General features: G+C 43.9%; 2 protein-coding genes across 2 annotated transcripts; both read right to left on the bottom strand.

Annotated features, from left to right (window-relative positions):
• Window positions 1-7,372: 7,372 nt before the first annotated feature.
• On the bottom strand, window positions 7,373-8,162 carry LOC136526424 (uncharacterized). The gene is made up of 4 exons (XM_066519092.1): window positions 8,131-8,162; window positions 7,844-8,033; window positions 7,534-7,754; window positions 7,373-7,376 (listed from the first exon to the last, which is right to left on the bottom strand). Exons 1-4 carry the CDS (start codon window positions 8,160-8,162, stop codon window positions 7,373-7,375), a joined length of 447 nt encoding a protein of 148 aa, XP_066375189.1.
• Window positions 8,163-13,319: 5,157 nt separating this feature from the next.
• LOC136529925 (uncharacterized) lies at window positions 13,320-14,028 on the bottom strand. The gene has a single exon (XM_066522973.1). It carries the CDS (start codon window positions 13,946-13,948, stop codon window positions 13,556-13,558), a length of 393 nt encoding a protein of 130 aa, XP_066379070.1. The 5' UTR covers window positions 13,949-14,028; the 3' UTR covers window positions 13,320-13,555.
• Between the last annotated feature and the right edge of the window lie 2,002 nt (window positions 14,029-16,030).

A 16,030-nucleotide genomic window follows, 5' to 3' on the forward strand; every position in this document is an offset into this window, starting at 1 on the left:
GCTAAGTTTAGCAAATGTGAATTTTGGATGAGCAAAGTGCCTTTCTTAGGTCACATTTTATCGAGAGATGGAATCTCAGTAGACCCATCAAAAGTACAAGAGGTCATGGAGTGGAAAGCCCCAACTTTGGTGCATGAAGTTCGGAGTTTTCTAGGGTTAGCAGGATACTATCGTCGGTTTATTCCAGACTTCTCAAAGATAGCTAAGCCTATGACCAGACTACTTCAGAAAGATGAGAAATACAAGTGGACACCAGAATGTGAAACAGCTTTTCACACCCTCAGAACTTTGTTGACTACAGCACCAGTGCTAGCACAACCAGACATTGAAAAGCCTTTTGATGTATTTTGTGATGCATCAGGAATAGGTTTGGGATGTGTACTTATGCAAGAAGGGAGAGTAATTGCATATGCCTCTCGGCAACTGAGAAAACATGAAGTCAACTACCCTACACATGATTTGGAACTTGCAGCCGTTGTCCATGCATTAAAGATATGGAGACATTACTTGTTGGGCAATGTATGTCATATCTATACTAACCACAAAAGCCTCAAGTATATCTTTACCCAGCCAAAACTAAACATGAGACAACGTAGATGGTTGGAATTGATTAAGGACTATAATTTGGAAGTGCATTACCATCCGGGTAAAGCTAATGTGGTAGCCGATGCACTTAGTCGAAAGTCCCATTGCAACACTATGGAAGCACTATTGGAAGATGGATTCAACTTGCTACATCTTGCCGTACTCCACAATATCACAATCAGTTGTTCGCTTGAGGGCAAAATCATAGAGCTACAGCAGACAGATGTAGGAATAAGTCACATCAAGAGAAAAATGCTAGAGCAAGAAAACAAACATTTTAGATTGGACGAAAGAGGTGTATTATGGTTTGAGGACCGGCTAGTGGTGCCAAAAGACCATGAGCTAAGGGATCAAATTTTAGAAGAAGCTCACTCCTCCAAATTGTCTATCCACCCGGGTAGTAGTAAAATGTATCAAGATTTGAAAACCCATTTTTGGTGGACTAAGATGAAGAAAGAGATCGCAGCCTATGTTGCAAGGTGTGATAACTGCAGTAGAGTGAAAGCCGTCCATATGAAAACCGCTGGATTACTTCAGCCACTGCCTATTCCAGGATGGAAATGGGAAGAGATCAGTATGGACTTTATTACAGGCCTTCCAACAACGCCACAAGGTCATGACTCCATCTGGGTCATTGTTGATCGTCTTACCAAGTCAGCACACTTTATACCCGTGAACACGAGGTATATAGTTGGGAAATACGCTGAGATATACGTATCCCAGATCGTGAAGTTGCATGGAGTACCCCGGACCATAATCTCGGATAGAGGACCGCAGTTCATAGCTCGTTTTTGGGAACACTTACACCGAGCTTTGGGAACCAAGCTAATCAGGAGTTCAGCTTATCATCCGCAAACTTCAGGGCAGACAGAGAGAGTAAACCAAATCCTAGAAGATTTACTTAGAGCTTGTGTTATATCTTCAAAAGGGTCATGGGAGAAATGGTTACCTTTAGCTGAATTCTCCTATAACAACAGTTATCAAGCGAGTATCAAGATGGCTCCATTTGAAGCCTTGTATGGCAGAAAGTGTAGAACTCCATTGAATTGGATTGAGCCCGGTGAAAGGAGATATTTTGGTATTGATTTTATCAATGAAGCCGAAGAACAAGTACGTATCATCCAACAACACATGAAGGCAGCTCAATCACGACAGAAGAGCTATGCCGATAGAAGAAGAAGACCACTAACTTTTGAAGTAGGTGACTATGTGTACTTGAGAGTATCACCCATGAAAGGTGTGAAAAGATTTGGGATGAAAAAGAAGCTTTCACCAAGATACGTAGGGCCATACAAAATTTTGGAATGAAAAGGAAATGTGGCATATAAGCTACAACTACCACCAGAGATGAGTGCAATCTTTGATGTGTTCCATGTTTCTCAGCTAAAGAAATGTCTTCGAGTACCGGAAGAAGCTATTGCACCCACCAACGTGCAACTTCAATCGGATTTGACTTATGAAGAAAAGCCAATTCGAGTATTAGAAGTGATGGAGAGAGTAACAAGGAGTAAGATTATTAAGTTCTATAAGGTGGTGTGGAACAATCATAGTGAACAAGATGCTACATGGGAAAGAGAAGATTATCTGCAAGAAGTTTATCCCGCCTTTTTCCAAGAATGTTAGGTCTTGCAAATCTCGGGATGAGATTTTTATAAGGGGGAGGGGCTGTAACACCTCGGGTGTTAGCCTTGTATAACTTGACTTGCATAACATGAGCATGAGCATCAAGCATTCCTAAATCATCATTTACAATTGAAACATTTGATCGAAACATATGAAACATTACTTGTTATCTCGTGTTTCTTAGAACATATGCATATGATCTTGTACAAATGAATGCAAGTGGGTAATGTTGGTCACTAAAACACCTTAGCTATACTTAGGTTAACAAAAAGAATCTTGTTCATGAAGGCCACATTTCATGATCCAGCACTTAAGTGATATTTCATGTGTTGACCTGAATGGCTATATGAGTGACTACTACATGAAATGCTTAAATGACCTTGCAAATTGTTTTAACATGCTTAGGATATCATTAGGAACAACTTTGGTATTTAGTGCTAGGGCTAGTTTGGTCATTTAGCCATGGTTTGTTTATGTAGCATGATTTCAAAATGACATGTTTGACTAAAGTTGAACTAGGTGTTAGGGACCTTGCATGGAGGAGTTCACTAAAGCAAAGTTGTAGTGTTTGGCATAAGGAACAACTTTTATTTTTGGGTCATGGACTGATTTAGCTTCTAACATGCTTGAATGGGTCCCACAAAAACCAGCAAAACCCAGCTTTCAACACTTAACAAATTTTCTAAGTGATGGATTGACTGACAGCCTCACAAGCTGACCTTCAGGGCATTATAACTTGAGTTCGGGTGAGAATTAGAACTCGATCATTGAACAACAATTGTAACTGGTACTTAGGTCTACAAAGTTGGTTTAGTAACCTAGCGCTAATTCGTCATGGATTAGAAGTTAAGTCATCACCAAAACTCGCTATCAGGCTGTTCCGATCGTGTCTGATCGAACTGAATCGCGCGCGTTCAGTGGCCGACACCGGCAGACCCTACGCGCCGCGTGTCCCCGGCGACGGCTGCGCGTCGCCAGCGCTCTGTCCGCTCAGGCCATGCCGCGCCCGAGCGCGCCTTCATCACGCCAACACCCGCCCGCACTCAACCACGCTCCTTTTTCACTTCGCCTCGGTCTCCTTCGCCGTCCGCAGCACCCACAAGCACAGCCGTCGAGCTCCCGCAGCGCCATCGTCGTCGTTGACGGCACAAGCCTCGCCTAGCCGCTTCTCCATCACCACAACTGCATCGCCGTCTTCCCCGCGACTCCCTGCGCCAGCCAGTGCCCGCCGTTCTAGCTCGGTGAGCTTTAGCCCCGCACACCGCCTCGCCGGAGCTCCTCCGCCACCCCCCGTCACCGTGGCCAGGCCCAACCCGACCACCTCCGGCCGCGAGAGCGCGCGCACTAGCTTCCTTGTAGCCCACTGGTGCTCGTCCGAGCTTTAGGTCGAACCACCGTAGCCCACACCGGCATTTTGCCGTGGTCCAGCTCCGCCGTTCCGCCATGGCCACCACCGATAGCTCTAGGGTCGGCAATAGGTCCGGTCCTGCGGTTCAGTAGGTTCGCCGAGTCGTGTAGGTCATACCGTGATGACCTCACCGCCGGCGAAGCTCGCCGTCGACGAGCCGCAGCCGCGCAGTGCCCAGCAGCGCCGTTGCTCTGCTCCGTGTCACTGACGCGTGGGGTCCCCTGACCAGCGGGTCCCACCTGTCAGCGACAGCAGTAGTGAAGGCTAACTCATTTTGAATCCAGTTTTTGATTTATTTTGTGAAATTTGTTTCTTCAGTTTGGTAGCTCCAAAAATTGTGAAATAAATATGATTGTGTTGCTTAGGAAGTATAGTATTTAGTAAAAATATGTTCTTGGCTTCAACAGTAGAAATTTCTGGAGATTTAAATAAGGATTTGAAATGTGCTTTTGAATGCATTCAAATTTGTTTATTTTATATCTAAAGTTCCTGTGCTCCAAAAATTATGAATTTTTTGTGGTAGGCTATTCTTGTCATACATGAGCTTGGGTAAAAATTTGAGGACCAGTGCATGTGTAGATCTATAGTTATAGATTTTTCTTTTGTTAAATAGTTAATCCTTGCATGAATTTTTATAAATTAATTATGAGTCCAAAATTCCTGAAATTTGTTGGAAGTGATACTAGTACCATATGGATGTTAGGAAAAATAAGAAATCTATTTCTTGACACTTTTCAATAGGATTTTCCATTTATGCTATTTCAAGCCTTGCTTCCTTATCATTTTTGTATAGGATGTTCTACTTAGTAAAATGACATGAAATTTTTATAGTAGTCCTTTGATAGCATTAGTAAGACTCTGTAAAATTTTGAGAATTTATTAAGCACATTTGATATATATTTATTATTTAACCTAGATATCTAAATAAAATAATAAAGGCAATTTAATAAATAGTTTGGGCTTCACCATTATATCATCTTAACTGTATTTGGTATGCTGAAACTGTTGGTAGGTTCTAGGTTGTCAAATTTTGAATAATTACCTAAAGTAGAAGTGTTATTACTTTATATTGCATGTTAAGTCATTTCCGGACTGATTCTAGAGTGTAATGAGTTACATGTTGAAACAAGTGTAGACTATAAAAATGGTTAATAACAAAGTTGTAGAGAATTTAATAAGCTTTCCAGAAAGTCTAGAATCACTGTTTTTGGATTTGTAGAACTCCAGTTATGAGTGAAACAAGTAGCTACTGTTTGTGGTGTAGTCGATGCATTGTAGAAATAGTTAAGTAGTAATCGAGAAGAGATATGCACCTACTCAAACAACGCGATGCACTTGTTAACATTATGCATTCGTAATACTCATATCATACTCATGCATCTAGGATCGGAGGAAGAGATCACGTTGCTGGAATTCGAAGAAGCAGAGGAAGGAAACCCGCAGGAGAATCCGCAAGCCCCTGCTCCCGAAGGCGTGGAGCAGAACCCTGAAGAGCTTCCGGAGTGTCCTGACCATCGCCCTACTTCCTTTCTGCGAGGCAAGCCCCGGAGCATTATAAGTCTCCCAGTAATTCACAAATGTTTACTTACGTATTTATGATTGATGCATTAGGTTATAAGAGTTGAATGAAACCACTTGATGCATGTACATTCCTTGTCCAAATATTACACCTTTAACCGGTATAGGTCCAGGATCGAATATATATGCTTAGCCATGCTTAGACCGGTAGAAGTCGGGTGATGTCCTGTCACCTGCGAGAGATAGGTGGATACCGGAGCACGGTTGGCTATATCTGCTATCGTGGAACAGAACCATGTGGTAAAAGTAAATTGAGACCGGACGGGAGGTCGATAGGGAAGCAACAAGGCATGGAGGTCTTGGGTGTGGACTTATCCCCGTCTGTGTCGATTAAGGACCATACCGTTGTTGGCGCTTCTGACAAGATTGAACGCATGCCTCTCACTTAGCTGGCCGGATAACTCGTTCTGACCGCGAAGCCGAGTAATTCAACTTAGGCCGGGAACCGTTCTGTTGTGCGCTCCTTCCGGGGAACGATCAGACTGAGCCCAAGGGCAGGCTTGGCCTGAGCATCCTGGCATCTGGTGTTCCAGATTGTGCGGCGCGGTACGGACCCGCGAAATGTGTACCTGAGTTGTACCAAAGGTGACCTAAGACTATCATGGCTGATAGATCTGGGTTTGTGTTAGGAATAAATTCCCAGCTGGTTGAAATCGATTCGAATCGCCGTCTCTCCCGGATAGTAAGAAACTTGGCTAGTCCCAACATCGTAGCAACTATATTATGAAACATGACGGTTCAAATAAATATGGAATTACAATACCTGCTATGGTTACTATTGTATGATTCTAAATAATATACCACATGTTTGGCATAGGATAGTTGCTAATCTAGAAATGGATAGTTACAATTAACTTGATAAAAGAATCACAATTGTACAACGGTTAATTGCCTTTTTCGCAAAATATTGTCAAGTTACGTCCACTTATACAGCCTTGCATAATCCTTGGAGTCATTTTATTTCTGGTTCATGACGGGTAAGTCTAGCTGAGTATCTTCTCGTACTCAGGATTTATTTTCCCATTGTTGCAGATGGCACTGTGTATCATGGTTATTGCAAGAGTTGCTTCTATCCCGCTGTGGATGAGGAGTAAGCCTTGGGCAGGCTTCTTTAGTAATTCCTATCTTTGCTTTTGTGGACCGTGATCTGGTTTGGCACTGTATCAAACTATGTTGGAAACTTTATCTTCGAACTTATTTGCTTCCGCTTTGTTTACCAAACTCAGTTTGTAATAACTTTTTATTCGTACTCTGATGATGAAAAGTATCTACGAACCGTATGTAATATGTGGCATGTATGTTGAATCCTGTACGATCTTGGTTGTTGTAAATCGTTTATCGAGACCTGTCGTGGTACTCGACGGACTACCGGGTTTATATGGATTCAAGTATGACAGTGCGACCGCTTGCGGATTGCCATTGTACTTGTATTCTTATAAATTGGTCGGTTCTGCGACACGGCATTTTGGCCAATCTTCAATGCGCTTATCGTATGATCTAAGAGGTCTCTCACGGGTGAAGTCACTCTTCCTCTCTAAAGGAAATTCCTCTATTGCTTCTTCAAAAGAATCAGGACCTAGAGAACCCTCCCACACAATCGGAGGTCCCTTCCTCACCCCCTTTCCTCTCCCTCCACCTAAACCCTTTCCACTCGAGGAACCTCCGCTCGACATTTGCTAAAACTAAACTAGAAAACAAGTTGTGTGGATGTGGAGCAAGACATGGAGCACTATATAGATATGAAGGCAGGTTCACCATGAATGCTACGTGACAAAAAATATGTGTGCCTACTCATTTATTGAATCTGAAAAGGCTAGATGCTTCATCTGAAAAGCCTACAACCATGACTGGTCATTTCATCTGAAAAGGCTACACCTATGTTTTGTCACTACATCTAAATGCAGTACATCACTCTGATATTAATTCATTGCGTCTACAGATACAACAGTAAACGAATCTAGGCTTTTCAGTGAGTTTTCAAATAGACTAGTACCCCTTTCAGTGACTGCAACAGTACTTGTAGCCCTTTCAGTGACTGCAACAACACAAGTAGTCTTTTCAGTGATACAAACAGTACCACTACAGTCTTCGGATAGTTAACGAAGTACATGGCATAAGACCATCTGAAATAAAATCATAGTGCATTACAACGTAATAAAAAAATTCTAGGGAATAAGTTCATCTGAAATAAAAGCAGAGTGCATTACAACATAGTAAAAAAAGTCTAGGGCTACACGACATCGCTCGTGAATGAACCAAATACCTACTGAGTGCAACGAGGCCACTTTCCCTTCCTCTCGGCATCGGGATTCTCCTCCATCGCTGCCTTCGCTCGGCGCACACGCTCAATCTTCTTCTCCCTCTCCGCCCGGTACACAGCAACACGCCTCCTTTCCTCCTCTTCCTTATGCTCCTTTTCTATAGCCTCCAGTCTGCGTCTCTGCTCAAACCTCTCCTTAACCTCCGCATCCCACTCCTTCAGGCCTTCTAGACGCTGCTTGTCCGACTCCTTGATCTCAGTGTCAATCCACTGCTCAAAGTCACACAGTGGTGGAACGGTCTGCAAGAAAAACAAATTGTTACAAAACAAATAAATAAGCAATACTTAATATCACAAGAAAATTAATTAACAAAATAAAAATTCCTCACAAATGATGCACGGCGTTGTTGCTTTGTAGGTTCCCATGCATAATTGGGACACATCCAGTACCTCTGCCTATATGTTTCCTCATCTTCAGAGATGTCTACCTTGCAAGGATCACCACAAAAGCACATTGGTCGAGGAACACCTTCAGGGAGAGGCTTTAGGTCGTAGGGATTTGCCCTCTGGCGACCATAGCTACAATTGAAAGAATTTAGTCATATTAACGGAGAACCAAACCTAAACCTAGGGTTTTCTATTTGTTGCACAGATAATGAATAAACATTGGGATTACCTTGGAATACGAGCTTTACCACGCCTTGGCATCCTAACGTTACGAAGAAAACGCCTTGGTCATAACAAATTCAAATGTAATGACCAACAAATTAATAAAATACATAGTAACCCTAATGACCAACAAATAACTAACCCTAATGACACCTACAATAAACAAATAACCCTAATGACCAAAATAACTAGAAACCAAACTAACCTAACATGTTCATCACATATAACAGTTAAACAACAATGCACTCAATCATCCTAAGCCATACATTTTGCAAATACAAACACAAATATACCAAATCACCAAACAACCATGATTCCAAATGATTAGGGACAATGTAAGCATATCTACGCGGATAGAATGGAGGAGGGGAGGGACCATTACCTCGAGGAAGCTTCGGGAGACGAGATCCGGGCACCGGGGGTCGATTTTGGAGGTTAGAGTTTCGTGGGGGCCGTGGGGGATTTGGGAGCCGTGGGGGAATGGAGGAGGGGAGGGAAGAAGAAGGGGGCCTCGGCGCGGCCTAAAGGGTGCAGACCTCGGCGTTGAGTCAGATCACGCCGAGGTCTGGAGGCTCGGCGTTAAGTGACCCAACGCCGAGCTGCTGGGCCACCGTGCTTTGTTGGGCCGCCTGGGCCGCGCTCCGGATGGGGCCAGAGCTCGGCGCTGAGTCCGACCGCGCCGATGTTGGGTACTTGGCGTCGGCTGACACGACGCCGACGTCTCGGACCCACGCGCCAACGTGGCGACGACGACCCCGGTCTCCCGTGACGTGGCAGTACCTCGGCGTGGAGTGACACGACGCCGAGCCTCATATCTCGGCGTCATGTGCTAAGACGCCTAAAAATGATCTATTTTCAGAAATTGTTTTGGCGTTGGTATTTTTCTAGAAATTATTTTCAAAAGAGATCAAAATACGAAAATTTCACCACTGCATGGTGGAGCTAGTTGCACAGAGCAAGGAGGTGCTTTAGGATGGCGATGGCCAATGCGGTGGCGACGGCCAATGCGTCTTGCAGGAACCGTCCTGCTGCCACTGGCGCGAGGACGAGGAGACACACGTGACACGCCGAGCGGCCAGAGGAGGAGGCCAACGAAGGCCTGCTGCATCGCACTGGCCGCGCGGTTCTCTGAGCCTGAGAAGATGGTGGCTACGCCCAGCAGCATGAGCACGCGCGCGGTCATTCGGAGAGCGCTATGAGTTGCAGTTACTATCAAAGGGCGGAACGCTTTGGCGTTGTCGTCGCGATCAGATTGCAGAGAGCGCTTTGAGTAGCAATCACCATCGTAGGACGGAACGCTTTGGCCTTGTCTTTGCGATCAGAGTGCAGAGAGCCAGAGAGCGCTTTGTGTTGTTGCGATCGCTATCTGAGGCCTCAGCGCATTTGCCTTGTCATTGCTACAGAGAGGGAAAATGCTTTGGGTCCGCGAAGTGGGCTGTGGGCAGCACCAGCACATGACTGCAATATTGGTTCACATGATATTCCTAGTGCCGGTCCTAAGAATTTCATGAGATGGGGTGAAACTAAAAATGAACGCTTCTTAATATAAATGTCAAAGTTATCAATCTACTTTTTTCGTATACTTAAAAGATATTAGGCACAAGGAAAATTAACAAAAATGTTTATCTTGAGAAGACACGATGGATATATATGTTCCTATGTCATCCATGGTGAGTGACTATCATGGCTGTGGCGGGATGATTGAGTTTTAGTTGGGTTGGTTCTAGCGTGATTTGGACTAACCAGGGTATCGAATTTGTGTGTTGTGCAACACATTTCTTAGTTTGTGAATATGAAGGTGTTGAGTATATTGGGATGGTTGACGCCATTAGAGAAGGTCAAGCAAGGGGTTTTAGTTGATGGACCACGGACGGTGAAGACCGAATATGAAAACTTGACTAAGGGACCAAGAGGCCGAACGACGGACCAAGGATGCTTAGCATTTGGCATGGCGACGAGCAAGAGCACATGCGAGATGGATGAAGACAAAGTTAACTGAAATCAAGGTTGAGGTTGGACATGCAAGTCAAGGCGAGACGTCACGGACACTTGGTGGGTCGTCGGGCCGAGGACATAGAGGACACACGTTGATATTGGAGGGGATGCGTTTCGGCTAACACGGCCTTGGAGAGTTTGCCAAAACCATGGGAGGAGTAGTTCTCAGGTTTGGACCCTTCAAATCCTAGGGATGATAGGGTGCCACATGGCATTAATGCAGAGCTTGCATCGAGGCAAAGTGACTTCATGAAGGGTTAGTGATCGGAAAACAACTTGGACCATTTTGCTCCTGATATCTAAGTGGTTTACATTATTTGATCCTAAGGATATTTTTTGGAATGTGTAATAGCCTTTATAAATAAGAGGGAGGTTGCCTAAGACAGCCATCCTTCAACCACCTATTTATTTCTGAGGATATTTAGAAGTAGAGCAGGCAATAGAGATTCCGTTTTGTAGGTTTTGATTATGAGTTGGGGAGCCGGGCAACGGTCCGTTGATGCGGGGTTGTCCGCTGCCACCGACTTGGAGGTTCACCGGAATTGGATCTTCGATTAATGTTTTCAGGTCTGACAATACTGGTAGAACATGCAACGAAAACTGTTTTGGAGATTTTAGGTATGAGTTAGGTGCCTGAGATTGTCAGCCTTGAGATAGCCGGTGGCAATGTCGGTGTGGCACCAACAATGGTATAAAATCTTGAAGTGGACCTGTTTTTGATATTTTAGAGCAAATTCTTAAAAACCGTTGATGATGATATTCGAATAATTGTTGGAAAGATTGCAAAATTAGATTATTACAATTATTGTTTTCTATACGTACTGTTGGAGATGCTCTTAATTGTCATTAAGCCGATTGCGGAATTGTCTGTTGTTGTCTAACTCTTAAGTCCAATGCTTGAAATATATATGAAAAGTAAAGCTTATACAACCGTATACGTGTACTTCCTCCGATTTCTTAAAGTATGTCGTTTTGGACAGCGATACGAGCTCCAAAAAACAACTTTGACCATTACTTGTTGCTATAAAGTATTTATAAAATATAGTCAATATATACTTTTATAAAACTACATTTTAAGATGAATCTACTTACATCACTTTCATATTTTCAAACTCAATCCAAAAGAATTTATTTGTAGTTATTAAGTTTAAAATATTTGACTTAAAACAACCTCAAAACGACAATGAAATTGGAGGGAGCAGTAGTTTTAGGTGATCAGGGGTGTACTGTGCTCTAGTCCGACTAGTTGGACCGAAAGATTGATGCTAGATTTGACCATGAAAAAAATCCTTTTTACTTTCTCGAATTGTTGTGTTACTCCAAATTTTGTCCTCAATTTGCAAAACAATTGCCTCCTTTAACTTTCAAAACAGTTTAAATTATCTCCCTCCTCAGGTCAAAAGTGGTTTTAAGGTGGTTCTGTCATTTTCTAATTTAAAATTTCTAGTGAACAAATTCAAGTAACCAAGTTGTAGATTGGACTGACAACTAAAACTTCGGTAGAGATCATGTCAACGTCCGAAGTCATTTGATAATTCTAAATTTTGAAATATGAGAACATAAAACAAATATCTAAGAAATCTAAATAACTTCAGTAAAAAAACTTGCTAATTACAAAGTTGTAGATCGTATTGAGAACTATAACTTTGGTATAGATCATGTCAACATCCGAGTTGTTTGATAATTCTAAATTTTGAATTTTAAATATTGGGAATCTAAATGATTTTTGTGACCAGGGTTCAAAATCTAGGCAAAATTTTGCCAAAATTTCACGAATTTCGGTGGTGGCCAACAAAATATACAAATTTTGTAATACACTAATTCGTGTGTTATATGACTCTAGACTCTTGGAGATGAGGCTGTACATCGCTGTTACGGGACATGGCCGAGGCGACGGGGCGCTCGTCTCTCAGCTAAGTCAAGGTGGTTTTTTGCAAAACTGACGTCGAAGAGACAAGAAGAGGACAGGCGTTGTACGTGCTCTAACGTTTTATTTGTTTTGGCACAAAAATATGTGCAAAACTACAACAGGATTGCAATAAATTAAAAGAACATTTTCTTAGGTTTTCGACCCAATTCGTACTTGTTATTCAAACACTTACAAAAATATACAATACACACGATTTTATGATAATGTGTTTACAGTATATGGTCTAAATCACACGATTCATTCGCCTGGCTTTATTTTACACAAGACAAACCCTGCAATCTACTCCACCACACCCACATCTTACATGGCTTGAATTATGATATGACGTTCCAAGCCAGCAGTACGTGCCACGACAAACGAGAAACGACGACAGAATAATTCTTCAAGGTCGCATGTATCATGTATAATGATCAGCCTCTCCATCGTTTGAAACCCTTTGAAGATTTTTTTTTGTGTGACCCTGCAGGATTTATGCACTTTAAATTAGTGCGGTTTGTTTGAAAGAACAGGCAAGACTTTTGCTATAAATTCAAAATTATAAGGAGACTTTTCCCTGTGTGCCATTATAAAAGATCGTAATCCTCTGTGTGCCTCTGAAAAAATTCAGCGGTCTTCAGCGCCACTACTCCAACTTTTTCGTGTCATTCATGCCACTTCCGTCAGTTTGGGCTCTAACGCCGTTAAACTGCAGGAGTGAAAAGACGAAAATGCCCTTAAGTTCAAATATGTTATTAATTTTTTTTAGCATCTTAACGACTTCAAATGAAAAAACTCAAAACTAAAAAGTTGTAGATCTCGTCGAGATCTATAATTTTCATATAAATTTTTTTTTCATTTAATTTCGCAAAAAAAATAATATGATTTTTCTAAGATATATTAATCATATCAAATCATATTTTTTTTGCGAAATTAAATGAAAAAAAAAATTATATGAACATTATAGATCTCGACGAGATCTACAACTTTCTAGTTTTGAGTTTTTTCATTTGAAGTCGTTAAGATGCTAAAAAAAAATTAATAACATATTTGAACTTAAGGGCATTTTCGTCTTTTCACACCTGCAGTTTAACGGCGTTAGAGCCCAAACTGACGGAAGTGGCATGGATGACACGAAAAAGTTGGAGTAGTGGCGCTGAAGACCGCTGAATTTTTTCAGGGGCACACAGGGGATTACAATCTTTTATAATGGCACATAGGGAAAAGTCTCTAAGCTCCCTGGCATACCAAAATGGCCCAAGTAATCATATCATCACTTTCCCGTTAACCAGCAAGGAAGTAAATATCGCCACAGCTGCTTATTAATGTATGATGTTAGGGTTTGCTATTTAGCAAAATCTGATCAAAATATAAGCCGACATAAATTAAGACTGAGGGGTAAGGTAACTTGATCTCTTACGGTCTTACCACACGGAGTTTCAAGCCTAAATAGCTCACAAGACTCATCGGTCACGAAGCAGCTAAACTTACATCATCCATGGCGGTGCACATCGCTTTACGTTCGCCGACGTCACGGATGACGAAACAAGGCCAGAAAACCGCCAACCGCGGTGACCACCGCCATCGCCCACACGGCCGCGGCGACGGGCAAGGAGGGCATCGCCGCGGCCACTTTCCACGTGAACAACACGGTGAGCAGCGTGCAGAGCGCCCAGACCTCGCGTTTTAGCCGACGCCTCCTTCCGCCGAGGTCGGCCGCCCCGGCGGGCGGTGGCAACCGCTCGTAGGCGCGGAGGCTGCGGAAGAGAAGCAGCAGCGTGGTGTAGCTGGCGCCCACGAACGCCGCGGAGCCGACGTCCCCTGCAGCTGCGGCTCTGTAAGCGGACACGCCGGACGTCAGGGTTACGGCGGTCAGGCCTGCGAAGGCGAGGACCGCATCGGCGGCGCGGCCGATTCGCTCCATGCGCTGATCGGAAAACTTGCGGCGTCGAGTCGTCCTTGTGTCACAAGACAGGATAGGGAGAACAGCTGGTTCAGGCGCGCAGGCAGGGGTTTTGGGTATGTGTGTGCGTGTATGTATATATAGAGTAGCAGGCAGCACATCTTGCTTGAACAGAAAGGATCAGAGTTTCTTCGGTCAACAACGCAACGTGTGTTGCATGGTCGAAAGTCGAAACGAGTACACAATAAATATCTCCAACCGCCATTGACGACATCATGGCGTTTTCTTATGACATACTTGCAAGGCAATGCATCCCGAAACCGACATATTTGTTTGGTGGGAATGTGGGATAGGTTAGGCACCGTTTGGATTCCGAGATTCAAAAATCTCAACAGTTTTATTGGGTTCCGAGATTCAAAAATCTGCCAGTTAAAATCCTTATAAAACCTAGCCTGTCTGGATGAGAATCTAGAATTGTAGGATTTTTTTCTATAGAGGGTTCAAACAGGGCCTTAGCCATACCTCAACTCATGGGCTCATTGGAGGTAGAAAGGTAAGTTTTTACTGCTAAATACCAAAGTAGCATCCAAATCTTTTTAATATTCTTCGCCAAAAGCATGCTACGATTGCACACACTTTTAGTACAGTGCCTCTTAATGTTTCGTTTAGAAGGGCATTACTAGGAAATAAGATGCTAGAGTGGAATTGCCTTTGTATCAAAAGTTGCCAACATTAGTTATATGATAAGAGGGATACATTCTTTTGGCGTTCAAACCTAATGGTTCATTCACACTATGTATCGACACCTTGTCAAACACGGGATCAAAGTTATTATGGATTTTTGGCGTGTGAAGCTGCCTCTAAAATAAAGATTATTTCTATGGCTCCTAAAACCAGGGGTTAATTACTAACCAAAGATAACTTAGCAATCAAAGCTTAGCATGGGAATACATCTTATGCCTTATTGTTAGCATTTTATAAACCGGACTAGTAAATTTATATGATTGCCGCGTTGCTCTAGGAAAACGATGGTAGCATCAAAAGACACGAGGATTTATACTGGTTCAGGCTGGAGCCCCACGTCCAGTCTCAGAGTTGATCGAGTGTGTGTTCCTCGCTTGAATGCTCTGAAGTTCTTACGATATACGGTGCAAAAATGCTGGAAGAGGTAGAAGAACTGCCCGAAGGAAAGCTTCAGGAGCCCGACTACTATGGAGAACAAATGAAATGATAGAGGATTCAGAATCTGTCGAGATGGGTGCCCTGACTGCCCTTATATAGAGTTTGGGGTCAGGGCGCATACAAAGCAATAGGTTCTCCTGACCGAAGGGTCGTGAGCCTGAGGTAGGGCCTAGCTAACTTGGCTTGCAAGCCACGGCATCTTGTGGAGCACGTCCGGACGTAGCTGTCGTAATGGTCTTGTGCCCATGTCGTGGCATGGCATGACGTGGTGCTACTACGCCGGATGTGGCAGCACTATAGGCGTGATGGTAGCTCGCCAGCCGTCCTGTGCGACGTGGTCCCCGCCGTGGTCTTTGTCATCGTCTCCTGGTTCCCTAGGGCATCGTACGAGAGTTGGTGGCCGCCCACAGGACGTTGATCGCCTCGTTGTCTTGAGGAGCGGGGAGGGGGGGGGGGGGGGGAGGGCACGATCCCTATCGTTGGGGTCGTGCTTCCAGCCAGCCTGGATGGCCTCTAAGTCAAGGCCCTCGTCATGGATCTGATCTGTGGTGGGCAGGATTGTACTCTCATCTCGTCGGGCCGTATCTGGCCGGTGGTCATCGTACCTGTCGTCACCGCTTTTGGGTGGTATTGTCTTGTCTGTGCGGCGTGGCACAGGGATGACGTCTGACCGGACTGAGGTGACTATTATCCCCTCGGTCCTTGCGGGGTCAGTGCGGCGTGCCTGTTCTTGTTAGAGCAGGCACGCTTGGCTAGGCTCGACCTCTCCCCATTCCTTCCAGGGGTCATGACGGGGGGAGGTCGTGCGCCTTTCCAGCGCCGTGTGGCTAAGGCACGAAGGAGGGGTCGTGGCTGATCTCAGCCTTAGCGTCTGGCTTGGTTCGCTTGGCTTAGCTGGGCCTTAGTCGTTCGGGCTTTCGC

The sequence above is a fragment of the Miscanthus floridulus genome, chromosome 19 (assembly GCF_019320115.1).
Source record: "Miscanthus floridulus cultivar M001 chromosome 19, ASM1932011v1, whole genome shotgun sequence".
NCBI lineage: Eukaryota > Viridiplantae > Streptophyta > Magnoliopsida > Poales > Poaceae > Miscanthus > Miscanthus floridulus.

What these genes read in the sequence shown, in the direction of transcription:
- LOC136526424 (XM_066519092.1), bottom strand. Translation starts at nt 8,162, where the DNA reads ATGCCAAGGCGTGGTAAAGCTCGTATTCCAAG. An exon ending in GGTAAAGCTCGTATTCCAAG is followed by an intron (nt 8,034 to 8,130) that starts GTAATCCCAATG and finishes TTTCAATTGTAG; the next exon opens with CTATGGTCGCCAGAGGGCAA. An exon ending in AACAACGCCGTGCATCATTT is followed by an intron (nt 7,755 to 7,843) that starts GTGAGGAATTTT and finishes TTTTTCTTGCAG; the next exon opens with ACCGTTCCACCACTGTGTGA.
- LOC136529925 (XM_066522973.1), bottom strand. Translation starts at nt 13,948, where the DNA reads ATGGAGCGAATCGGCCGCGCCGCCGATGCGGTCCTCGCCTTCGCAGGC.